Consider the following 27,186-nt stretch of genomic DNA (forward strand, 5'->3'; position numbering starts at 1 on the left):
CAAACTTTAGTCAAGTGTTTGGTTGGCTAGCCTCTTCACAATTATGTCTGAGGATCCTCCTGTGCCTGAGTTACCTTTCCTCAGGCTTCCCTGTGAGGGGTGAACCTCTCTTACAGACTGCTCTAAGACAGTGTCTGTTTAACTGTCCACAGAGTTAGGACTTTGAAGTAGTGCTGTGTTTGGAGCGGCATGGGGATATTGGCTTTGTGCTTTATTTACATAGTAAGCAACCATGTTTATTAGGGGTGGATGGTAGTGTTGCCTGGTTCTTAGTGTTTCTGAGGGCCTGTATGAAATCCTGTATGTATTTGCTCTGGCTTCCCTCTCGACAGTTAGAAGTGATGACTGCCTTGGCCCTTCATTAAGGATTCCCTTACACAACGGTTTCTTTTTTTTTGTTTTTTTAATTATTAACATGTATTAATTCCAAATTAAATGATGATGGGTTCCAACAAAATATGAGAAACTTTGAAACATGAATAAGCATCAAAAGTTTAACAAGTGATATAATTACAAATTGCTCCTTTATAATAAAGGAATATACATTTAACAAAACATAGTTCCTTGCTTACACAACAGTTTCTTAACACCTATTTACTGATCTAACATTGTCAGCCTAGGCCCTCAAGGGGCTGAGAGGGTTATAACCGTTCCCCAAACAGTGGCTGCCTTCTCAGCTTCACTCAACCTCTGAAAACTGGTCCCATTCATGATATCTCCAATGGCATCATCTCGTTCTGTCATGTGATGCTGTACTCCAAGCACTAGGGGCACAGCAGGAAACTATGTTTTACGGCCTCTCCTTTCTCTGTGTTCATGTGTGTATGCTATACAGACTCATACAGATGCACAGATAGTAAACCACAGTTTTGGGTACCATGAGAGGACATCCCTGTACCATAACCGGCCCCCTCAAACATCTTCTAGAACCAATTGAGGACCCAACTTAAGAGTTTGGGGAGTCTGAGTTGAATCGTTTCAGGGAAAAAAAAACATGAAAGAATTTGTTTAGAGTCACCATGGAAACCATACCATCAAGACTTGAAATGTGGTCTCCAATTCTTTTTTTATTAACTGTTTTGTTTTTTCTTATGTATGTATGTATGTATGTATGTATCTATCATCTACCATCTATCTATCTATCTATCTATCTATCTATCTATCTATCTATCTATCTATCTATCTATCTATCTATCTATCTATCTATTATCTATCTATTATCTATGTATCTATCATCTATCTATCTATCTATCTATCTATCTATCTATCTATCTATCTATCATCTGTCATCTATTCATTATATACCAATTTTGGTTCCCCATCCCTCCACTCCACCCTCCATCCGCTCCTCAGAGGGGTTAAGGTCTCCTCTGGAAAGTTATCTATGTTTGTTCTATCACCTCACTGAGGCAGAACCAAGCCCCCCTTCCTCTGCCTAGGCTGAGCAAGGTATTTCTCCATAGAGAATGGGCTCCACAAAGTCAGTTCATGCATTAGTTAGATCCTGGTCCCACTGACAGTGGCCTCATATACTGCCCATGCCACACTGTTGTCACCTGTATTCAGGGGGCCTTAGTGGCCTCCAATTCTTAACTCCAGCCCAGCCCACTGTTGTCTAAAGGATTCCACTGTCTGAAGCCCTCTCAGGTGTAGTACCCCTTTCTGTCCTGCTAGGTGGCACCAGAAGGCTTCTAGAGGAAAGGGCTCCATAGGGATCCATAGGGATCAGCCTGACTCTAGCTCAGTCTAGAGAGGGGGAGGGGCACCAGGGAGGTATTGTATGGCAGTGTAAGGAGTAGCTCAGGTTCCCCTTAAATACTGGCTTTAGGCTTATCTTTGTTTGGGCTGCAAGCTGGATAGACATGGTGCGGAACAGTCTTTCCTTGGGTCACATTGCAAGGTTGTGCCAGAGTTCAGATGAAATTCAGACACCTTCCCCAGTGTGAAACCCTGACTCTAGAAAGAATGCCTTTGGGTTCTGGTCCCTCCCTGCCCTTTGGTCTTACCTTGAGTTGTGAATCTCTCTGGCTAAGCACACGCACAGCCTCTGCTTTTAGATTCCCAGGCTTAGAATACCACCTGACCACTTGCTAACTGTGGAACTATTGTATTTTTATGAGACATCTCTTTTATTATTATTTTTTATTGTTTTTAATTGAGCTATACATTTCTCCACTGTCTTTCCTTCCTCCCCTCTTCCCTTCTACCCTCTCTTGTGACCCTCCCCAACTCCCAATTTACTCAGAAGATCTTGTCTTTTTCTCCTTCCTATGTAGATCCGTGTATGTCTCTCTTAGGGTTCTCTTTGTTGTCTAGTTTTTCTGGGGTTGTGGCCTATAGGCTGTTTTTTCTTTGCTTTGTGTCTAAAAGTCCAGGTGGCTTCTCTTTACCCCACTCCCTTCCTCTACTAGGTGGGGATGGATGGCTGCAATACATTCAGTCTCTTTACAGTGCTCTCTCATGCAAAGGGAGAGTGCATTTCCCCACATTCTTGAAACAGGGCCAGCTTTGTAACTTGCTTCCATGAAACCAGTGGTCAGTAAGTAAGTCAGCCACGATCAGAGGAGGTCTTCCAGCTTTCCTTTTACAATTCTGCAGCCATGTGACAGGCCTAGCTGGTTTTCTTGAGAATGAGAGATTGTGCAGGGAGTGAGATCCCAATCCTTCAGCTAGGGTCTCAGATGTATGTGAGCTCCCCTGACATCAGACAATGTAAGGGTGTGGTCAATGCATTGAGCTTTGAGGTAGCTGGGGTACAGTTAAAACTACTGGGCCAGGCTAGATAAGCCTTTCTACTGGAGGGTTGCTGTGGGGTTAGGTGGTGATACAGGCGTCAACCAGGATCTAGCACACAGTAAACTAACCCAATAGTCATTAGGACAACATAATCTCAGACCATTCCCTCCTGATGTCTGAAATCTAGTCATACTGATTACTTTATTCTCTCTGTCTCTCTGTCTCTCTCTCTCTGTCTCTGTCTCTCTGTCTCTCTGTCTCTCTCTCTCTCTCTGTGTGTGTGTGTGTGTGTGTGTGTGTGACATCTGTGCACATGGAGGCCGGAGGAGATTGGATATTCATCTTCTACCACTCTTTGCCTAGAAACAGGCTCTCTTACTAAACTTAGAACCTAGGCTGGCAACCGCCAAACCCTAGAGATCTTCTCACTTGTGCCCATCCCACCCCTCTGCCATAATACTGGGGTTACAGGTGCATTTGGCTACACATAGATTTTTTTAAAATGTAGGTACTAGGGATTTGAACTCAGCTCTTCATGTTTGTGCTGGAATCACTCACATTGGCAATGGAATGGCAGAGATGACCAAGTCAGCCTAAATTTTGGGTGTGTGCTAGGCTTTCAGGAGAGAAATAATAGGGCTAGAATTTCTGAATGTAAGTCTTGTGTGTGCTGCTTCCAGGTCTTACAGCCCACAGGCATAGTTTGTGCTTTATCTCACACTGGGTTAAATATTCCTAATGCCTTGAGCTTGGGAACAGTAGTAGGGCATGGAAGGAAGGGGAGGACAGGTATTAACTTCTTCATAGCTCACATTTCACTTCCAATTATTTAGTAAGGACTTACTGAGGTTTATTGACTAAATGAATGAAGGATGAATGAATGAATAAATATTCAGGATTCATACCGACAATGTATAGAAAGAATAATAAGAATTTCAGATTGGTCAAGAATTATGGAAAAACCACGTTTATTTTTTTTTCCTAAAAAAGATGATGACATGTTTCCAGTCAATCAGTAAAAAGATTATACATATAGAACATGTACTACATACAATCCCTACCATTACCTTATAGAGGGAACATTAGAGCTGCCCTCTGAGTGAGGTGGAACATTAGACACTCACACAGCTGGTTTGGTTCGCAACGAGTGGCAAAAGAAAGTGACCACTTGGGACCAGATGGCCCAGGCTCCCCAGCATGTGGGGGCCTATAAAACTGGGATCATTCCAGGAACACTGAGATGGTCGGTCAGGCAAGAAAACGGGCTGCCTTAGAGTGCTGAGCAGAGCGTGGGTCTTGGAAGGGGTGGGGTGTCACATTTTCTCTCTGCTTCCTTATCCTCCTTTCCCTCTGAAGTGAGGCTCCTGTTCTTTAGGACTGCTCTCGCTGTCTGAAAGCATCATCAGTGCACCGCATGCAATTTGGGCTTGATCTTTATGCCAGGAGTTAGAGCTGTTTCCACTTAATTTGCAAGTGTGGTAGCCTGCTCCAAGGTCCTTTAAAGGCTACAGGGAAAAGCAAACACTTAAACTCCAATCTACTGGAGCTAATGCTCTGCTATTTTCTCGAATATACTACTGGAATTTCTGACTATTGGCAGTAGTTAGGAGTCTCAGAAGGAAAGGGGGGGTTAGATCCTAGTTTTGATGAATCTCTTCACTTGGAACAACCCATTCCTGCTTATCCTTCACTCATCCCCCACCTCCTGCATGACCACATCAGTTTTTCGGGAGGACACTCAAGTTCCTACCTTCTGGCTCGTGCTGGCATCATGACATCACAGAGCTTTAGGGTGATGCTCAGAAAGGCTCCTCCAGTCTTTGTTTTTCACAAGGATGAACAGAGTCAGCTCACTCTGCCATTTGCCATCTTGATTGTTGGGTTCTTTCTTAGTATCATTGCTTAGGGATTACTTAAGTCACAAGCCAACTCATGGCTGCTGGTGGTGACTTGGGTACAAAGGTTACAGTTTTCCTATCCTTGGACTTTTTGCCCAATATGTAGGCACTGCCGTAAGAAGACTATGGCAAAGAACACTCCTTGACTTAACTTTGAAGACTTGGAATAGGTCATTGCTGGTCAAAGTGGACCTAGCTTATCTTGACAGCCTCTGAAAACTGTCATCTAGCTTTTTGTAGAAATCTTTAACATTTTATAGTGTTCTTTAACACTTTTGGCATTAACAATTTTTAGGGATAGGAAACATATGTAATTCTTTCCCCACAACTGTTTAACTTAGCTGAATCACGGGTCAATGACAGCCATGACATTCTGGCATCAGCTGATAATGTGGGTTTTAAACTTGAAGATGCCACTTTGAATTCATAGTTACTCTGTCATCTGGGCCTCTTCTTGAGGAACGCTGTGCTAAGATCTTATCCCTGGTTTTTCCCATTGTAAGAGCTGAACAAGGATGGGCAGTTTTATTTCCAAATAAATCAGTAGTTTGATGAGGAGCATGCTGTGTCCTTTTGGAATATTCCCCCAGATGGTGGGGTATGTGGTCCATTAGTGGAAAACCTTTAGTGTGTCTATCCTTCTTGCCTCTTATATGAGTTGTAATCCCACAGCCCTTGGTAGTATCTGTTGCACTGCACGCAACCCCATCTAATCCCATTTTCATTCTGAGATGTCGTTTTCTTTGGCTTAGAGCAGTGGTTCTCAACCTGGGTCACAGCCCCTTTGTGAGTCACATGTCAGATAGCCTGCATATCAGATATTTACACTACAAGTCATAACAGTAGGAAAATCACAGTTATGAAGTGTCAGTGAAATAATTTTATGGTTGTGGAGGTCACCACAACATGAGGAGCTTTGTTATTAAAGGGATGCAGCACCAAGAAGGTTGAGAACCACTGGCTTAAAGGAATGAGTCAGCCTCACCTCTGTTCATGGAAGAGATGTTATCCCTGACTTGGTATAGTAGTCATCTTGAGAAGAAGCTATTGTGTGTGCAGCTCTCTTCTGAAACTTGAACTCTTGGGTGATGCGAGGTGATGGCTTGACAGCCCTAGTAACTTCCTTATTCCGATACATCTCAAAGATTTATAATACTGGTTGGAGTCTTAGATACTCACTGCCTGGTTGCATTGGGGTCATGGGCTTTGCTCACTTAGAAGCACATACGGATGTGCTTAAGTTAAAATGTTGGAACACAATGTAACAAAATCATAACATCTGGATCCAGACTATTGTTTTGAAGATGTGCTGCCTGGCAGAAAGCCAGAGTCAGTGGGCCTGACCGTCAGTGTTGTTCAACCCCTTTGGGGACATCGTTTCTTCAAGGAAGTCAACCCTGGTGAGGAGAATTGATAAAACTAGCAGTCATTCCTCTACAGAGAGGAAGGGAACTGGGCCACTTGTCAGTTATTAAGGTGGCTTCCTTTGAGTTTGCAGCAATCTCCGATTTTTTGTAGCCCCTCATATGAGTGAACTCTGAGACCGGCGATGGCTGCTTTTGCTTGAGTGTCGAGACACATCCTTCTGTCCCCTGATATAGGCTGTCAGAGCCATTGTTCTGTTTGGGCCCAGTAGATATTCCCCAGATGAGAATTTAGCCAAGGTGTCTCCTGAGCATGAGTCATCCCGTGAGAGCTCTCTGCTACATCTTGGACCCTGAAGAACCCAGTCTTCAACATGCTTCTGCCTGGGAGGGCTAAAGTTCTTTGGGGTGCTGGTTCCCAAGCCCTGTTGTCGTGCAGGTGATACTGAATGGCATGGGGGCTGAACATGGGCAGGGTCCGAAGCAGGAACAGAAGCAGAGGCAGAAGCAGGGGCAGGGGCAGGCCTCTGTTTGCTTCTCCAGTTCTGGATTTCGAGGTTTCTTTTGTCTATGGGCAGCTTGTCAATTTTCTGGGCTTTTAAGATGAGAGACTTCCCATATGTGCCTTGTAGAGACAGGAGAAAGTACCTAGTAGGAAATAAAAGAATAAAGGTAGTTTTTGAGTTGTTTATATCTTCAAATTTTAGCATTGAAAGGGCTCTTAGACTAACTTTTCTCCCACGAGATTGTCTTCTTAGCGCTGAGTAACCTCTCTCAAAGCTAAGGATGCCTGCTCCTGCAGATGGAGGAAGGGGGATAACGCCAGCAAAATATAACAGTAATGCCTATTCGGTTCAAAGAGCCTTGCTGATTACTGACTCGTGCTTTCACAAGCTTTGTCAAGGACGAGGAGGCTACCTTTGATCCCCGATAAGGCACACATGCTCTCAATCACTGGGAGACATTGCCAACTTACTTTACATGAGTGCATTTTGTGATGTTTGTACTACGATGAGATTGTGTTTCTCATGTCTTAGTGTGTCCACACAATGCACAATGAATCCAGTGTTTTATCTGCTGTCAAGCTATGGTCATATCCAAGTGCTCTAGACCTGTAAGTTAGTTTCTTATCTACTGTATACATACCAGTAGGGTTTTTTTTTTTTTTTTGGTGGAACTTTATATAATTATTCTTTGCCCAGTGAGGAGACTGACACCCCTAGGTGAGGTCTATTGTGTGGTGTGATTTTCACAGCATTCCTGGGCCCTCTGATTGCCAGGATACCCTTTCCCCTCAAACCTTACCCCAGGTGCTGAGGTGATACTGCCAAAGTCTCCTCAAAAGGTCTGAGATCTCAGCATCTCGCTCTGACTTGCCCTTTTCTTACCAAGCTGCATGTAGCCTGTGGGAGACTTTAGATTCATCTTCTGGATCCAAATTTAGACACGTGGAAGGGTGAGAAGGCTAACTATACATATTATCTTGTATCATAGGCCATGTACATTCCCTTTTCCGAGAGTTATCTAGCCCGAAGGACATGTACAATGTTAATTTTAAAGCCTTGTAACAGAGAGTCTTATTTTATTGTGTTTGAAAGTTGCACGATGAACCCACAGGGGCCAAGAGTTTTCTTAAGACTGTAGTAGATCCCACCAGCGCCGATAAAATTTTCCTTATTTTTACCAGAGAACCTAGACAACAAAGAGGACCCTAAGAGAGACATACATGGATCTAATCTACATGGGAAATAGAAAAAGACAAGATCTCCTGAGTACATTGGGAGTGTGAGGAGCCATGAGAGAGGGTAGAAGGGAGGGAGAAAGAGGAGAGGGGAGTGGAGAAAAATATATAACTCAATAAAAACAATAAAAAAGGAAAAGAAAGTTATTTCAATTCAGAATAGTGATTTCTGGGTCTGTGGAGAAAATATAAAGTTAGGGGATCAGTGAACCCAGGCTGAAGGCTTGGCACTCACTGGATCTGGGGCGTGAGTTGCAAAGGAAAGAAGAAGTGGGAAGAGAGTCCAAGAATGTGCAGGTCACAAAAGTCAAGGAAGAGGGACCAAAAACTGTTACTATTTGCTAATACTAATTAAAAGGATTAAGAAGGGGCACTTGGGGTTAAGCTTGATATGATCATCTGTTTTGAAATCTCTAAAATAGTTTGCATACATCTATGCTTCTAGTTGAAGGGAATTTGTACTGTTCTTTTGTGCTGGGTGAATTAACTGGACTAAGATTAGCCATCTACTTATCACAAGACCAGCGAGTAAGATCACTGCCCATGATGAGAAACAGGACTTTCAACTTTAAGCCAGAAACAGTGTTCTATTCTATCGTGTGGATTTTTATAAACAAACAAGCATTATGCCAAGGTTATAAGTCAAGTGTCCTTAAAATTATTAAAACAATCCCTTCATTATCAGAAGAAATCCCTTTGACCTTAGAAAATAACCACTTTGTGGTAATATTATAGAATAATCAAAGATTTGGCCCATATACCATGGTCACTAGCAAATACATATTTGCTAATGTTTCCTCAACTCATCCCTCATCTGTTCAGCAGGTCATGAAGCTGATGCCCAGCTGTTCATTCCACATGTGTCAACAGTCCTTGCACGTGCTTCAAGGGCTTTTATTAAGCTGCTGCTGCAGCCTTGGAAGACTCTGGCTCCAAGCATTTTCCTAATGAAGAACACTGGGCTTATAAATTTCTCTTTAGTCTCCAAATAACCTGGGGAATAGAGAAGCTCACTCTGGCCATGACGGTCACAATCACTTAAATTCAAAATCAGCGGACAAAACAAACAAAACCCAACCGTGGGACCAGAGAGGCAGCTCTGTAGTCAAAAGTGCTCTATGCTTTTCTAGAGGACCTGAGTTAAGTTCCTAGCACCCACATGGGGTGGCTCACAAATAATCTGTAACTTGAGCTTCAGGCATCTGACATCCTCTTCTGGCTTCCACAGGCATCTACGCACATGTAGTACACACACACACACACACACACACACACACACACACACACCCAAAAAACCAAATAACAAATCCCGGACATTTCTGATGGAATTTTCCAATAAGGGCATGATCCTCCCATCCTTCTCAGGGTTTTTGTCCCCAGAGTTTCATTGACAAAGGAGTGGGTAGAAATTTTATTCTTGAGACTTATACTTTTTCTTAATTTTTTTTGCCTACTCTGTACTCTGAGAATTCTGTATTGGTCGGCTACTTTCACCCGTATGACAGACTTATGTGCAATGCCTCTTCTGGTGATGCCTTGTGTGAAGCTAGGGTCTGTCCTATCCATCTTTCTGATTGTCCAGTATCCATTGCTCATTCATCTCAGAGCACAGTCTGTGCGACAGGAACTGTTAGGTGACGGCTGAATAAAGACAAAGGGTTCTTTCCTCTGGAGTCTACCATCAGAAGACATGAACATAATTTGAATGATGGGAAAACTGGTGGTAACAGCTAAACACACAGGTGGTGGGAATATTGGAGATTTGCTACACTCCAAGGAAGGTAGGAGACGTCATAGAACTTCTGAAAATAGACATGCCGTCATGAGATCAAAGGGTAAAGAGCTCCAGTGGAGGCAAAGGCATTTCCAATAGAAGCCACGGCATAGAAGTGAGTGGGTCTGGGACCATTAATACTGCTAAGCAGTTTGGTGGTGTTTATCTCCAAATCCAAAGCAGTGTGGAGATGAGGCCGGAAGACTGTAGGAGTCAAGCTGGGAGGTCCTGCACACAGCTGGTATTCAGAACTCAATTCTTCGGTGCCATTTGCTGACCTCTGTACTACATGTCAGGGTTGTATTTTCCGTCTCGAACTCTGTATCAGAAGCCAAAGTTCTGAGATGCCTTAGGAAGATGCTACGGGCAGACGAAGTAAGGTTCCTCAAGGCTCTCTGCCTACTGCAGGGCAGAGACAGTTCTGCACAGTGTTGCCATTGGGCACTTATTAGCCTTCAATGACAAGTGGCTCAATTCTGATGTGCAAACTGATGAGATCCTGAGAAAGGAGAAAACCTAAATGGTGCCTACAAAGACATTATTGTCAACTTTACCCATTTTTCTGACTGCAGTGTGGGGTCAGAGAATGCGACACTGGCTCTTCAGTCAGGAGAGCCTTGCTCCCACTGTGATTTGTACTGGTAACATGGACACACCTGGGTACTCAGGCCTTCAGCTGTTTCATGGGCTAGAACCTTAGCTCTGCCTGTTACTTGGCTGAGAGAAATAAAACCTTCGGGACTGTATAATGTGTAGCAATCTCGAGCTCCACAGGGCAGCACTATCGCTGCTGGCATTTTCCTTGAAACTGTGAAAGCAACGGTTTTTGGGTCAGAAGTGTCAGGAAATAGTGTGTGATGGTGAGTGATTTATCTGGGTAACAGAGCTTTTGTGAAATGTCACACATGTTTTTAAACTTTAGCGATATTAAAATGTTGGCTATTTTATGAAAAATTTAAAATTTCAGAGAGAGGTTCTGCTTCACAGTTCTTTCCTGTGCTGATAAGAAGTTCTTTGTCCCCATGTATGCGCTCTATATGGCTTGCTGGGACTTCTCCTGCTCCTACAGGCACTGGGGTGTGAGACTCCCTGGCTGGCAGAAAAGATTACAGAGCTTAAACAAATCTTCCCTTATCAGACAACAAAATTTCTAAACCAGGAAAGTACAATGACTTCTCCCACATTACATGGTCACAGAGGGAGCCATTTTGCTTCTCTGTGGTTGACCTGGGACCAGAGTCCATGTTATTTTTCTCTGTCTTATTGTTCCTTTTTCATTTTTTGTTTGTTTTGTTTTTGTTTTTTGGAGACAGGGTTTCTCTGTGTAAACAGCTTTATCTATCCTGGCACTAGCTCTTGTAGACCAGGCTGGCCTTGAACTCACAGAGATCCTCCTGTCTCTGCCTCTCGAGTGCTGGGATTAAAGTGCTCCACCACTACCCAGATGCTTTTTTTTTCTTTTTCTTATTGTTCTTTTATCCCAATACCTCATGTCTGGACAACAATCTCAAGGCTCCAGTCAACCTGACTGATTTAAAGCCTTTATGAAAATATACCTCGAGGTGTAGCTGTGCGGGTGTGGGTGTTTCAAGGAAGGGTTAGCAGAGGAGGGAAGAGCCACCTTGAATGTGGCCTGGAGTCCTGGGCTATGCAGAGAAAGTGACCTGGGTGCCGTCATTCACATCTCTGCTCTCTGAGCTTCGGTGCACTGTCATTGGCTGTCACGACAGACTTTCCCTCCAAACTGTGAGCCAAGACAAACCCCTCTCTCCTCGAGCTGATTTGGCCAAGCATCTCTTCACAGAAGTGAGGAGTGTGACTATGCCCTTGGGCTGTGGGGATTTAGGGGAGACTGGGAATTTTATAGGGCATTGCCCAAGAGCTCAAACCTGGGTAGAAGAGCCGCAACTGGTGTGAGCAGGCAGATGAGGTAGAATGTGGGGTCTGAGAGCTGCCTTTCCATCACCCCGTAGGGATTGACGGGGCTGTTGCAAGTAACACAAGTGGCGTTGTAGATGAGGGAAACCACGAAGTACATCAAGAAGCTGCCGAGGAGGACAAGGCCATGGAGGACAGTCTGTAAAGGGGACAAAGAAGATGCTGTTGGAAGTTCTCATTAGAATATGAGGCAGCAAAATGAACATAGCTTAATTAGTCTTTGCCTTAAACCTTTTTGAAGAGGCACACACATATCAAACACTCACAAAACAAGCAGCTTAGTGAACCAAGCATCCATATTGCTCTACCTAGGTGGGTTGTGAAAACTGGCTCGGCTTTTAACATTCTATTTTAAAAAAATGTAATAGCTAAGAGCATCCTAGACAGTAGAATTCATTTGAGGGGAATATTTCAAGCATACTAAACACAATTAAAGTAACCATATATCTCTTGTAAATGGCTGGCTATCTATTTTTAGGCAAGTTCTGTACATGTTTATGAATGAATTCTTACTTTATCATATATATGTATTCCTTTTGCTTATGGATTGGATGTTGTTGTCTACTCCCAAATCTACATGTTGAAACTCTCAATTGATAGTATTTGAAAATGGAACTTTGGGGAGGTAATTTTAGGTGTCCCCCGTGAATGGACTTACTGTCGTTATAAGAGACACGAAAGAAAAGATGCCTTTCTCTCTTTTCCTTCCAGGCGTGTGTAATAAAAGCTGTTTACTTGTGTGTCATTCTGGATGTTTCTAATTCTACTTTCCAATTTGGTAGCCTCCCTCCCTCCGTCCCTCTCTCCCTCCTTCTCTCACTTCCTTTGCTGTCTGATCTACAATGAATTACACAGATTGTACTTTTAATTTCAAAGTTAATTTTTCATTTGGGAGAGTTCTAACAGTTTCCAGAGCCGGTCTCGGTTCCTAGTGTCAAAGTCACGTCTTTGCCTCATACATCCCTCACTCACTGTTTCTGATGTAACCACACCCCAGGAGCTTGTCAGTACCATAGTTTTCCATAGCTTGCTTTGTAGGGCAGAGACAATTGGACCAACAATAAATGGCGCTCCAGACTCCCCTACTATACAGGAGCCAGACTCCCCACTGGCATATTTGTGTCCTGCTTCCTAGAAAGCGCACCGTACCTGACCATCTCTCCATTGTGCCATAGTCTCTTCTGGAATTGATGTGCCATAAAGAACATGAACTTAGGACAAAAGAGGCATAGCCAGGCTTACCACTTTGTTCTGTCGCTACTGGCACACATTAGAAAACACGATTTCCGGGATGAGACCTCTCTGATCCAGAGGTTCTCTTGGGGCCTCTTATTGGCCACTTACCAAGCTTGTGACGGTGAAAGGGGGTGAAGGAGAAAGCTTCATTGTAGAATGCAGGCATGTGTTGAGCCTACCTGGAGGTATTTTCATTTTCAGATTTTCAGTCCTTGTGCTTTTAGCAACAGTCATCTTAACATGACTATGGGAAGATCTTTCTTTACTGTCATCTCTATGTACCACTAAACTTTGTCTTTGTATTGCTAGCAAAGTGTTTAAAAGCAAAAGTGTCAGAATGAGAGGGATCAAAACTCACTTCTAGTTTGAGCTGCTTGGGGCAGGTTTCTTAACCTTGCTACATCTATTTCTGAATCTGTAAAATAGGATTATTAAAAGAAATCTAACACCAAGGACATAGTGAAGTTAAATGAGGTAATGTATGTACTTCATGTAGATTAATACTAGGCATAAAATTTTGAACTCTTTAGAGTTACTAGCAAAACTCAGTGAGAGAGCTTGTTCTTTCTCTGTACTTGTATGTGTGGGTGGGTGTGGAGGCTAAAGGTTGATTTTGGGGTCTGTTTTCCTTAAACTCCGTCTTAATTTTTGGGACATGTTTTCTCACTGAACACGAGGCCCACTGATTCAGTGAGATTAGCTAGCCAACCAGTCCCAGGGATCCTCCTCGCTCCACTTTCCTGGCATTGGGATTATAGGTACACACTAACATATCTGGCTTTTTTGTGGGTGTTGGATATTAAACCCAGGTCCTCATCTTAAAGATTAAGCCACTTCCTCAGCCTGCCTTTTGTGGTGTAAGATCCCCAAATACGATATTTGGCAATGCTTGATATGTGGTAACTAACTAAATGAGTAACAGCCATGTATCCACAGCTCCAGCTGGGCTCAGGCTAGCCTTTCCATTCTCTTCAACGCTTCTGAATTTTTCATCACCGTAAATCTAGTTTTGGAACTGTCTCATTGCTTTATGGGCGTTGCTATTGTCATCATGGCTAGATGCTGAGGCCAGCAATGTTAGCATCTTTGCCAATTCCAGTGCTTTCTAGGGGCACAGTAAGAGACTCATGAATTTACTGAGCTAGACCAACTATATAGAGTAGAAGAACTCAGAAATTTGAGTTCATTCAGTGAACAAGAATGTGATTGTTAGCCGGGCGGTGGTGGCGCACGCCTTTAATCCCAGCACTCAGGAGGCAGAGGCAGGCGGATCTCTGTGAGTTTGAGACCAGCCTGGTCTACAAGAGCTAGCTCCAGGACAGGCTCTAAAGCTGCAGAGAAACCCTGTCTCGAAAAACCAAAAAAAAAAAAAAAAAAAGAATGTGATTGTTGTTAAGCTATATGGCCTGTGGGATCCTTACCCATGTCTTCATTTCCATGGCCTGGTGCAAAAGGATGGTAATGAGGGAGATGGTGTTGATTGATGTTCCAAAGGTAAAGACGTCTATATCGGAACCTCTGTAGGTCTAAGGAGGAAGACCAGACAGGCATGGTCAAGTAGGCATATCCGAGCATGTATAGATTTAAGGTTATGTGTTCAACACAATGAAGCCAGGGAGGGGAAGAAATATGACGAAAAGAAAGGAGAAAAGAAGGGGTTGATTCAAGGAATTGACAAGAGGAGAAATGAGTGACGGGATTAAGTTGCTTAGGGACATGTTTGCTCTGGTGAAGGCTGGAAAACCCCTGTGGAATGGGTAAACAGAAGCTTTCTTGAGCATCCCCAGGCACATCACTGGTTGCTGAGGGTATGTGTATCTACTTTTAAGGTTTTGTGGCCTATCAGGCAGGGCAAATGGTGCTATATGGCAGTCCTTATAGCACTCACTCCCTTAGACACCCTGGGAGCACAGAAGAGGCTTTATCAGCTGAGACCAGATTATGATAAAGGAAAATGTAGTCCAGACAGAGGTCAACTTTAAGAGTGGGCGGTGTGATGGTTAAGTTTTGTTAACTTGACATAAATTTAGACATATCTGGGAAGAGGGACTCTTAATTGAGAATATGCCTTCATAAGATTGTCCTGTAGGCAAGTCTATGGGGTATGGTCTTAATTAAAGATTGAGCTGGGAGGGTGCTACTCTTTGGCAGGTGGTCCTAGTTGCCATAAGAAAGCAGTGGTGGCACATGCCTTTAATCCCAGTACTCGGGAGGCAGGTGGATTTCTGAGTTCAAGTTCAAGCCTGGTTGGTTAACAGAGAGAGTTACAAGATATCCAGGGCTACATAGAAAAGCCCTGTGAGAAAGCAAGCCAGCTGATCAAACAATGAGGAGCAAGCAGTTAGCAGAATTCCTCTGTGTCTTCTGTTTCAGTTTCTGCCTTCATGTTTCTGCCTCAAATTCCTAGCTGACTTCCTTCAGTGAAGGACTGTGATATAGAACTGTAAGCTGAAAAAATCCTTCTCTCTACAAGTCAGTTTTGGTCATGGAATTTCATCACAGCAATAGAAACCCTAACTAAAATAAATGCTCTTAGCTCCAGGGCAGGAAGTATAGGGCATAAGAAGTATAAGATGTTATCCTGCCCAATGGTGTCTCCTCCCCATGGGAGGCACCTCAGAAGAATTCTTTGTGGTCACTTCAGAAGAAGGGAGAATTACAGACATGATATAATTTAAGGATGATAGTATACAGCACAGAGAAGGAGCTCCTGCAGTAAGAGGCAAAAGCAGAGGAAGACAGATAACACAATTTCTTTCAATACAATCTGTATCTAAGCAGAGCCATGAATCAGCTCTGTACTGTGTTCCCATGAGGGGAAGTCACCCAGTGTAATGACAGCTTTTGGTTTTTCAAGAGACCCAGAAATGAAGTTTTGCATAAAGTGTTCTGTCTTTTCTAATACCTTGAGTGGGATGTGCCCAGCTACTAACTTGGAGTCTCTGCCATGACGTATGTAAAAAGGTGCTATTGGTCTGTAATTTTGTATAACTAAGCCCCATTACACACCATGACTTCTATGTCTAGGATGGGACTATATGACTTACCAGGTAGGGGATAAAGAAACAGATGAGACTCTGGTAGAATGCATCAGCCATGGAAATCCAGAACCTTGGCAGGTTGTAGCACTGCAGGGAAGAACACACCAATTACTCAGCATCCTGGGGAGCCTCTGGTCTTTGCGAGCATCTTCCTTGTGTGTGGCTGAGCTTAACAGTATGATACTTTGTTGCCCTGTCATCTTAGCTCCAAGAGAATGAAGTCTTAGCCCTGCCACTCAAAGATGTTGTTTTGTAGAAATTATGAACATTCTCTGAGAACTGCTTTCTTTTCCCAGAGAAGTTCAAGGAGACTAAATGCAACTGTGTCTTGGTATCAGGAAGTGCTGTCAATGCCACTCATTAGCTCTGTCACTAGGCCTGCTCTTCTGAATTTGCCACGTCCCCTCTGAGGTGGAAAGCTCACTCATAGACAAGGATCAATGCTCCCAAGAGTCAGAGATCCACTGCTTTAGAGATAAGTATCTCATCTTATGCTTTGTTCTTCTCCCTTTTTGAGAAAAAGGAAACATGATTTGTTATGTTTTTTTTTTTTAATAGTAGCTACTGTGTTGTATAGCCAGCCTGCATGTGGGGAGAGTAGAGTTAGAAGAGCCCGAGATGGGCTGTGCTCCTCCCCCTCCTTTTTAGCTCGCCTTCTTGGGTGGTTGCATTGCTTTCTCCTCTGTTTTTAGTCAGGACTTGGTTTGGTTCTTTGGTTCTTTGGTTATCCACAAAAACAAAATGAAACAAAAACCCCAAACAGTGGCTTTTAAGAACACTATCTATGGATTTGCCTTCCTTTGTTCAAGGTGCCATGGTACTTACTGTACTCTCAGATATTTCAACTCCATTGGATGGAGCCAATGTTGCTCTCATCTCTCTGTCTAGCCTCCTTGTCTGTGCCTTGGCTAGTCCCACCACTTGGATTATTTCTTCAGGCCATTCAGCCATTCAGACCTTCAGTATGGTCTTCATAGAAATTTGCTTAATAACTTCCTACACTTTCTTACGTTTGCTCGAAATAGTGCTAGACTCTATGCAATGTTGATGTCTAGTTCTGCCTTCCTTAGAGTGAAACCGAAGCATTCAAGGGCCTCACCAATGATGAGAAAACTAGTTGTTGGACATAGGGATCCCCCAAACTAGGTGTGATTGTTTGGAGATGATTTGAGTGTGTCCCCAAAGGCTCCTGTGTTGGAAGCTTGGTCCTCAGAGTGGTGATGTTTATGGTGTGGTGCCTAGCGGGAGGTGGTTAGGTCACTAAAGGGAGGTGCTTTTATGAATGGGACTAATGCTGGTTTCCTTAGAAACCATGGGTTGGTTCTCATGAGAATGGGTTGCTAGAGTGATCTTGACCTATGAGTCTTCCTGCCACACCATGTGATGTCTCCTTCTCACATATATTCGCATCATGATGCACTTATACACTGTCATGGAGCTGAGGAAGCCCTCGCCTAGAAGGCTGAGCAGACAGAGCTATGTGATCTCAGACTTGTAGCATCAAAATTATGAGCTAAATAAAATCCTTTGTGGTATTACCCAGCCCTCGGTGTTCTGTTAGATTTTGATTGCTCTATTTCACAGTCTGGAGGAACGGGGTCTTACCAGATGTACTCCCCCTTTCAGCTATGGCAGTTGAATATTAAAATAGACTTACTGGTCTTATCTAACATTCTTAGCAGCAAGTATGAAACAGGCTAGAGTCACCCAAAGTCACACAGGAGGCAAGTGACAGAACTGTGGCTAGTTCCCTACTCCCAGCCCAATACTATCTCTGTCCTTCAGGGGGACTATCAGAACTTAGGGACAATCTAAAGCTACCCCCATGCTTGCCGCAGCTCCTCACCTCGGAGTTTTGGCCACTCTTATATAACTCAGGCAACGCCAGGAGTGTTTCTGCAGAGACATCTTTATCGAGGATTCCGAAGACAATGGGAGGCAAGGAGGTGAAGAAGAGATTGAAGAATATCATCTGCCAATAATCGATCATGGTGGAGCCGGAGAAGCCACAGAAGAACTGGTACCAGAACAGCAGGTTGACATAGCACTGCAGACAGGGAGCAGGCTTCGTGAGTGAGGTCTCTGCATGTAGTATGCTGGACTATGATGGCTAAGAGCACAGGTTTGGGAAGTAGGGAGGCCTGATTTTACATCCCCAGGTGTATCAATTACTAGCTCCATGACCTTGGGCAAACGACATCATCTTTCCGAACATCACTTTGTCATCTATTATGGCACATAATACACAAATAGTATCCCAGCGGTAATGGAGGGTGGGGAATGGGTGATAGTGATAGCTGAGCTGTAGACTCCTAGGTAAGATGGCAGGCTACAGGGTGCTTCTGTGTAAGTCCGTAAAGGAGAGAACAAAAGTAAGAATAAAGACACCTTATCCTAAAGAGAAATAGAGGAAAAGCTTAGGAAAATCATGAAGGAAGTGAAAGGAACCAAGATGTGTCAGAAGCAGGTGACACAGATCCTGGCAGAGGGAGGAAACTCAGAAGACAGACGAAAGCCAGGTGGTACCCAGCTGGGACAAGCCCACAGCATTTATAGGTGTCAAACACAGCAGATTTTGGTGAGACAGCTGCAGATGGGTTAGACATGGAGATGAACCCCATTTTCCCACCCTGTAAGTAGGGGGGCAGCAGCTGAATGTCATGTTGAGAGTGGAAACAATCTATCCCAAGACCCAGCAATACCATTGTTGGGGATATACCCAAAAGATGTTCAATTGTATCACAAGAACATGTGCTCAGCTATGTTCATAGCAGCATTATTTGTAGTAGCCAGAGCCTGGAAACAACCTAGATGCCCCTCAACCAAAGAATGGGTAACAAAAACGTGGCACATTTACACAGTGGAGTACTATAGAGAGGTAAAAAATAATTGACATCTTGAAATTTACAGGCAAATGGATAAATCTAGAAAAAACTATTGAGTGAGGAAAGACAGACCCAAAAAGACAAATATAATATGCATTCACTCATAAGTGGCTTTTAGACATAAAGCAAAAAAAAAAAAAAATCAGCCTACAGGCCACAACCTCAGAAAAACTAGAAAACAAAGAGGACCCTAAGAGAGACATACATGGATTTACATAGGAAGGTGAAAAAGACAAGATATCCTGAGGAAATTGGGAGTTTGTAGGGGGAACAGAATAGGGTAGAAGGGGAGGGGAAGGAAGATAGGGGAGTAGAGAAAAATATATAGCTCAACCAAAAGAAAAGAAAAGAAAGAGTCAGACCTGTAACTGATTTAAATGGATTTCTAGATCCTGTGTGGTGAAATTCTGTTGCTGCTGGCTGAGCAGTGCTCAGAGCTCAGTGCGAAGGTTCTCCAACTTGAGTTCAAAGAGATGTACACAAATTTCTAGACAGAAATTCAACAAACAATACAATTCGACTCTTCATAATAATACAATTCCTCAACCATGGAACTCAAAAATGCTCAAGTCGATAAGACCCTAGAAGAAGGTTTCAAAAACTTTGAAAGAGTATACAAACAGGCAGCTAGATTCAACTGGGGTGCTAGAGAGGAAAGTCACAGCACAGAATGAAACTTTATCAAGGAAATTAAGATTTGGAGGAAAAAAAGAAAATTCTTTTTTATTGAAAGTGAAAATTCAATGAACCTAATAGAAAACCTGGCAGAAAGCTTTAGATGTGTGGTATTCTTTACTATTAGTCATAACCACCTGTGACGGTATCACTAACATCCCTAAATGAAGGTTATTGATAAGTATCAATACCATAGTAATGATTTTCATAGCTCCAAGACACCCAGCGTCACTTTACCCTAATTAAGGGCTAGCAATAAGTACTTGATGTTCCCAGGTTCTTTCTTTTTAGCTGCTCTGGGCCTTTCCTGATATTATCTCTGGTTTCCATAGTAAGATACATCAAGACATCCATGGCCAACAAAAGCAGAAAGTATTTACTGCCTAACCTTTACGGAAAGAAGCTTGTTGTAGCTATGTGGACAAAACATCTCCGGAGAGCAAGGAAATACTCTCCCTGGTTCAGTCCCCATGCTATGTCCAGTGGCTAGCAGACTGGCTAGCACACAGCAGACATTTCCGTAGATAACTGAATAGATGAAGTGAATCTTTGTTTGGTCCCGACAACTCATCTTCAAAATTTAACCTCACAGAGTATATCCTTCCCCTGGCGACCGGTTTCCACTTCCCCTTCCTAGCTACAGGCTTTGTATCTCCCAGGGAGCAAGCACACTGAACCCCATGACAGCGTGGGCTCAGATTGGGTGCCTGCTCTTCTACCCTAGATACTCCAGTACAGTAATTAATTCATTGTTCAAATTTCAGAGCAGGCAGGGTTTTAATCCCTCTGGAATTGGTTTCGGATGTGGAAGTCATAGTTCCCCACCCTCTAATTGCAGCTGGGAGATAATACCGCATCAGTATGGCAGTTCTGAGCTTAGCAACGCGCTAGAAATAAGTATCACTTGAGCTTTGAGAGCGTGGCTGGCTGGAGAGATTGCCTTTCCGCTTCACAAATTTAACGCAGAGAAGAGGCTGTGCTGATTCAAAAGAATGACTCCTTGGATGCAAAAGACAAAAATGAAGCAGGGTATTTTGAATTCTAAGTAAACAGTCTTTCGTGTTCAGAGTGAATCTCAAGTCAAACGAGTGACTTGCTTGCATAGACAGTGCTGAGACAATATCTCCACCCAGTTGGCTGAATTTATACTGTTTTTGTTGCGCTGTTCTTTTACATATGTGTATGCGTTGGACTTCAGACAGAGACAGTCACCTCTGAATAAGGATGACTATGCCAGAGCCTAAAACAATGGGTAAAAGGAAAATGATATAATCTTTGGGCCACTATGTTTGTCTTCCACCATTCCAGTGTTAATTGTCCATTTTTCCTTATGAAAAAAGGAATCAAATTCTATTTGGATCAAAGATCCTCCAAGTAGGCAAGGGAAACTCAGTCCCTTGCTCCATCCCTTAGCTCAGCTATGCTTCGCTATCTCACTGCTATACTGACTGTTAATCTTGGACTTTTCAAACAAGAGCCTTTGATGGCTTCAATAGCTCACCTGGCATGTTCTTGCTTTGGGGTCTTATCAGGAGAGAAATCAACATTTATCTGGGATCCATAGAGCTACTATCACAGGCCACAGACCATAATAAATGAACCAACTAACCACAGACTGACACCTCCAGAAGAATGAGCCCCAACCAACCCTTTCCTCATTGTAAGTTGATTATCCTAGGTATTCTGCCACATTGATGAAGCGCTGACCAGCACACAGCACACGAGAGAAAGGAACTATTATTACTTGCATTTTGTAGATGGAGAAACATATGTTTGGAGACAATTACCAAATATGGGAATCTAGGTTGGCACTTAATCTGACTCTAGGATCCATATTCATAAGCATTCATGCTGTTCCTACGTGCCAGGGGCTTTCCATAGAGCATAGCCAGTTCTTATGACAACATCACAGTAAGCAATACCAGGCTCCTTCCTGTTTTAAAATTATAGAGGAAACTATGGCCTATGGAGAAGTGTAGTGTTGTCCAAAGTTACATAGATAGTGAGATCTCAAATCCAGGTCAGAGGACTAACTCCCTTGTGCTGAAATGCTTGCTCCACTATTCTGAGGAGACAGAGTTCTTGCAAGGACCACAAGGCCTGAGTGGAAGGGACACTTACCACGTTCTTGTAGAAGTAGTATACTACCATCCTGGCCAGGCGCGAGTAACACCAGTGGCCGTGCACAAGAAGCAGCTTCTTGAGGTGGCTGAATCGGGCAATGGCAAAGTCGCTGGACATGACGGCCTAGGAGGGAAGAATGGAGACATCAGTTTTCATGCACAACCATCGCTGGCCCCAAAGATGCTCCCTTGAGGACAATGCTTTCTTCTAGGTCTGCAGGTTTCAGGGCTTGAATGATCCTTCGTCATGTCGTCATGCTTGGAAGGCACTTTGGGTTCGAACATCTCTCCCTCTTTTCTTGGAAGCTGAAATATTACCAGAATCCAAGCAGGGCAAGTGAGAGGGACCAACACTCCACTTGGCCCTGCATTTCTGTCTATTTATCTAACGATTATTCATTAAGGCCCAGTGTCAGTATCTGTTCTAGGGGCGAACCAGAAAACTGATCTTCACCAGGTGATTCTCCAATCCCTGAGCACCCTTGGGTACCCCTCAAGCAGGCGATTAGCATGATTTACAGATGACAGTGTTGGTTGGGAAGCTCATCTACATGGTGCTAGGATGAACATTTTGTCCTTGGGGTTATTTATAATAAGATACAGTCTAGAGGTCTCTTAAAATGAGGTTTAGATGTTTTGGTTAGAAATCTTGGTATGAATACTTTTCAGATTACTTCAACTTCTTGAACCTCAGTTTTACTGTCTGGAAAAATGATTGCCAATCTATAACATATTATTATTATTATTATTAAAATTCCATGTGGTAACACATAAAAGTATGAAGTACCCAACATTGCTGGCATATGGTAACCACCTGAAGGGTAACAAAGAACTATGGCTGCCTTTCTAATTCTCAGCATTGAATTTAAGCAGTGTCTTCCCTGGTGGTCAGAGACTACGATCACTAATGGTTCAAAATCACAAAACGGGGTCTGTTCTATGGGAAAGAACAGTATCTCACTTAAGTATGCTTGTTCCAAATAGAATTTTTAGAGAATTAGGTATGCCATGAAACTGTACAAATTAATTCATGAGTCAAATAAAATATTTCCAAAGGTCCCAATCTCTGTCACTCCGTATGGAGGTCACAGAAGGATATGTGGGGTCAGAGAAAGGCACATACACTGTGCAGCCTTGGACTATAGCTACCATTGCCTTTGGTAAAAAGCCACATGTCCTCAGTGTCCCTCTGTTTTGGGAGGACCCGATGGCAGGATTCTGATGACAGAGGACACAGAGGCATGGAAGACACCCCTGACTGTCAGTTCATAATTTTATGAAGCTCAAAGAAAGATTTATTCCACACTGAGGGATATTCCTCAGATCTCCAGGAAGAGTAAAGGAGATCAGCGAAGAAAAAGGAGTTAAATCTTACATTACCTGCATGCCTTCCTGCCCAGATATTCCAATGCCAATGTCAGCAGCTTGAATCATGCTTACATCATTTGCCCCATCACCTGAAAAGAGAGAGGTCACAGAGTGCCTTCATTCCTTGTCCAATTGCTCAGTGATAAGAAATCTCAGAGCGTCCCCATTTGCACAGCTGAATCCTTTCAAGGTTTTTCTACATATGATAACATTCCTACAATATTTGGACTGAAAGTTGTCTTCTTTAAACTATGCATGAGAAACCCCAATTTATTTAAAAACTTTTAATGAATATTTTTTTTTACTGTCCCCTCCCCAGTGGTGATCAAAAGAGTCCTTTGAAATTTACAGAAAGGCCTTTGCAAATGTCAGAATAGATCTTGCTGAAGAGCAAATCAAGACTCTGACCCGTTTTGAGACTTGGTCAGGATAGTCCATCTAGTGAAGGCACTTATATTGGAACTCGGGTCTTTCTGCTCTGATTCAGAGGCTGTTAAGACTTTGATGTGATGTGTTCCCTAAAACGCGTATATGTTCAAGACTTGGTCTCTGGCTGGTGGATCAACTCACTGAGAATTGATCGGGTCACAAGGCCTCTAACTTTATCAGTGGAACCATCCTTTCATGAATTTATAATTTGATGGCATTCTTGGGAGCTGGCAAGAGGTAGGGTCTGGTTGAAGGAATGGGTGACTTGGGGCATGACTTTGAAGGGTGTCTTCTCTCAGGCCCCTTCTTATCTCTCTTTCAGTTTTTGATTGTCATGAGGTAGTACTTCCATTCCACCACACTACCAATATGTTTTATGTGTGTGTGTGTGCTAGAGCTAGAACAAATGCTACCATGAGTCACATTCCTAGATAATCCACCATGATATTCTGCCTCCCACATCAGGAGAATGCAGAGTAGTCAGAAGCGGACTGAAATGGCCCAAAACCATGAGTCAAATAAAAATTTCCTTGCTTGAAGTTAGTCAGGTTAGTTATTTTATCACAATGACAAGTAGGTAACTACCACAAGGTAGAGCTTTCTCTATCTTAGTTTGACTTGAACCAGCTACCATACCAAGATGACTAGAATGCTGGAGCAGCCAGATCATAAGAGACTGTGTATAATGCCCAAAGTAATGGAGAGCATTCAGTTTTCTGTATGAACAGGGAAAAATGAGATTGACTCACTTTTTTTTGACTGAGATATATTCATCACATTGAATAAATTGAGATTTCATGTAACCAGAGGTAAGGCCGTGAAACACCTCCCCCACCACACGCCACATGCTCTACCTCCGTTATCAGGACTATCAAATATCGTGTTCTCTGATGAAGCAGAACCTCTGAGTCTACAATGACCAGTGCAGAAACTGCTGCTGTCTTCTATCTATTGGAATGTGGCTGGTGAAGTTCTATTTAATTAAGAAGCCACACGCAGCTCTGTACAGAGAGGGCATCTATTAGGGCCCAATACTCCTCAATGCTTTATCTTTTTTTTTTTTTTTTTTTTTAGAAATACAAATTTTATTACATTGTTAAATGAGTTAATTAGGTAAAATGCCTTGAAGAAGAGTAGAAATATATGTACAGTATGTTCTAACAAAATTCATTTCAAATTTGTATAAATATGCAAATTTTTTTTACAGTATACAAAAATATAATCTAATGCTCTTAACCACTGACCCATCTCTCCAGCACCTGATTTGCTATTAATGCTTTATCTTTTAAGCCAGAACTCAGGAAGCTAAACTCTAAGGGATCCAAAAATATTTTAAACTTTGTAAGCCACAGAACAAAGTCAAATAATTGTTGCTGGTGAAAGGTTGGTAGTTATAAATTTTACATTTAAAAATACAGAAGCCATTATTAGGTTCCACACAAAAATATGTTGTAGGCTAGACATAGCCTGTAGGCTACGTCTTTGTAACTCCTATTATGGACTGTGTTGACTGGATTCTCTTCCTGGTCCCACTTTTTGTTTCCTAAAAGCTTCTCATATATAAGCTGTAATTAAATTTACATTGTTTATCACAGAAAATATGGAATTGGAAAGGAGAAAGGATAATTTTCCTTTAATTACTTGGCAACAAGTATATTGAGCTTTAAAATGTTCCCATTAATACTGTACCCCATAAATTTATACAATTATGTGTCAATTAAAAATTTAGTATTTGACTTTCTAGGTAGACTTTGTTGTTATAAAAAGGATTCTTTTCTTAATAGCTCAGCAGTCCATAATTTTAATCCTTTGGAAGGCAGAATAAATCTCAGCTTTAACTTCTGTTGGCACACCAGGAGAAGCAGAGGTGTGGAATCATGCTATTTCTCGCCTGGTTGGGTTTGTTTCTGTTGCTATGGGAGTGACGCCGACCTCTAACCTCAGAGAATATGGGCTGGGCTATTGCCTATGGTATATCTGAATTATGGAAGAGGACAACTCATAACATTAAAGTAGGGATGGAGTTGCTAGGCATCTGTTCTTTTCATTTTCTGAGGTAGGATCTTATATATCTCAGACTGTCCTAGAGTTCTCTGTGTAGGTGAGAATGATTTTGAATTTTGGGTCTTCCTTGCCTCTGTCTCCTAAACACTGGGATTATAGGCATGCACCACAGTGCCTGATTCTTTAGGTTTTATATTTAGTTTTAATATTGCACATGAAGACTGGGGGAAGGACATAATATTTTCCAGATCTCCAGAAGACCGGATAAAGAAGAAAGGCTAGAACTATCTGTAGAAATGACCCTAAGTACAGTAATTTAGTTACCCTTGACTGTGAGGGTTACCTCTCAGGACCGCCAGTGTGTGTATGAAATAATGGAGAGTAGTAAACTCTACAGACTGTCTTTTGTAGACATATGTAATAGTAATAAATTTTAATCCATAAATTATGCCCAATAAAAGGTTAAAATAACTAACATATAATATGATAGTAAATTAAAATAATATACCTTAATAGTTATTTAAACTCAAGAATGTTCATTTCTTTTAGGCCCAAAAGCAACCAAAATTACAGAAAACGAGTCCTGGATGTGTAGGGATTGAGGGATGAAGAGGGAGAGACTCTACTACACGTATGGAATGCGCTGATCATGAGATCAAGTAGGGAAGGAAACAGTAGGGAAGTCCAGGAATTTGTGAGCTATTGCAGAGGCGGTCACAGAAGGGACAAAAGATCTTGGGCCTAAATGAGAAATGAGAATCCCAGAAAAAGGACAAGATAGGTAAGGGGTGAGGAGAATGACAAGAGATTTAATTTGGAGGGAACATGAAGAGCCCATGAGGAGGAATGAAAGGTGACCATGTTAGGAGACACTGTGTGAGAGTTAGTGGAGACCAGATCATGAAGATCCTTGTAAAACAGGCTTGTGCCTGTGAGGTACTCAGTGAAAAGTTTTTATTTCTATGCTCTGACCTTATTAGTTCATGCCCCTCTGGGTAATTTAGCATCAACCAACCAGGATAGATTAAGAATATGCATTGTGCTGGCCTTTGATTTAGAGACTAGCAAAATTAAAAGCTCACCTAAGGTTTTGAAATCTCCCTCCAAGTCCCCTATCTTCAGAAGAATAGCAAATTCTTAGCTACCATAGGTGTTACCATGGGTAAATTCATTCTGGAAGGGTATCGGATAGTATCTCCTAGTAGTGATCTCTTCGTTGTCTATTTCTGATAGAAACATTTAAAAAAAACCTACATTCATGTTTTGAGTTCAAGGCCCTTGTTGGGAGTGACTTCAATGTAAGATCTGATCTTTGTTTAGCTTACTGGGCAGTTCTAAGAGCTTGATCATTGCTTAAATAGTGTGGTCCCTGTTTTATCACCTAACAGCTACATCTCGACTGTGATTTTTATCAAAAACAATGGCTCTCAGCCTAAGCTTGTTGGCTTTCACAGCTCACCTAGGTCATCATCCCTGCCAAGATGCCACCCACATCCCAGCACGCTGGATACCTATGGAAAGAGTCATGACGCTCAACTTGTCTCGCACCAGCTTGACAATCATATTCTTCTGGAGGGGGGTGGAGCGGCAACACAGGACAGAGCGACAGTACCCGGTCAACTCCAAGAACTTATCTTCCAGCTTTCCCTGGAAAATTGCATTCAGTGTCTTCCCATCAATGACCAGTCCAACGTCAGGAGTCATAGCTCTTGAGTTAGCCGATGGCATCATCTTAGATGGTGTGTGGCACCCACAGAGTTTTCGGGCTGACTGTTGTGGTTCACGAAACCTCTTTACATCCTCCAATGCACAGTTGAGGATGGACTCACAGGTTTCCTGCAGAGAGGAATATAATACAGCATAAGCAACCTTGTACATCAAAGCTTGACCTTTTTATCCCCCCAGCAATTATAAAACTCCACCATATAGGTTGCTTAGGAAGTTTTCTCTAAGCTCGCTGTAAATTTCTCTGCA

General features: G+C 42.6%; 1 protein-coding gene across 1 annotated transcript in view; it reads right to left on the reverse strand.

Annotated features, from left to right (window-relative positions):
• Positions 1–3,749: 3,749 nt before the first annotated feature.
• Positions 3,750–27,186, reverse strand: part of Atp10b (ATPase phospholipid transporting 10B (putative)) — a 98,977-nt gene continuing 75,540 nt past the window's right edge. Inside the window, exons 15-22 of the mRNA XM_038329102.1 lie at positions 26,724–27,048; positions 22,792–22,868; positions 21,410–21,535; positions 17,575–17,775; positions 15,735–15,815; positions 14,109–14,213; positions 11,403–11,590; positions 3,750–6,646 (exon numbers count right to left, since the gene is read on the reverse strand). Of these exons, the coding sequence (XP_038185030.1) occupies positions 6,157–6,646; positions 11,403–11,590; positions 14,109–14,213; positions 15,735–15,815; positions 17,575–17,775; positions 21,410–21,535; positions 22,792–22,868; positions 26,724–27,048 (1,593 nt within the window). The 3' untranslated portion in view covers positions 3,750–6,156. The remainder of the gene's footprint in view (positions 6,647–11,402; positions 11,591–14,108; positions 14,214–15,734; positions 15,816–17,574; positions 17,776–21,409; positions 21,536–22,791; positions 22,869–26,723; positions 27,049–27,186) is intronic.

This window comes from Arvicola amphibius, chromosome 4 (assembly GCF_903992535.2).
Source record: "Arvicola amphibius chromosome 4, mArvAmp1.2, whole genome shotgun sequence".
In the NCBI taxonomy this organism is placed as follows: domain Eukaryota; kingdom Metazoa; phylum Chordata; class Mammalia; order Rodentia; family Cricetidae; genus Arvicola; species Arvicola amphibius.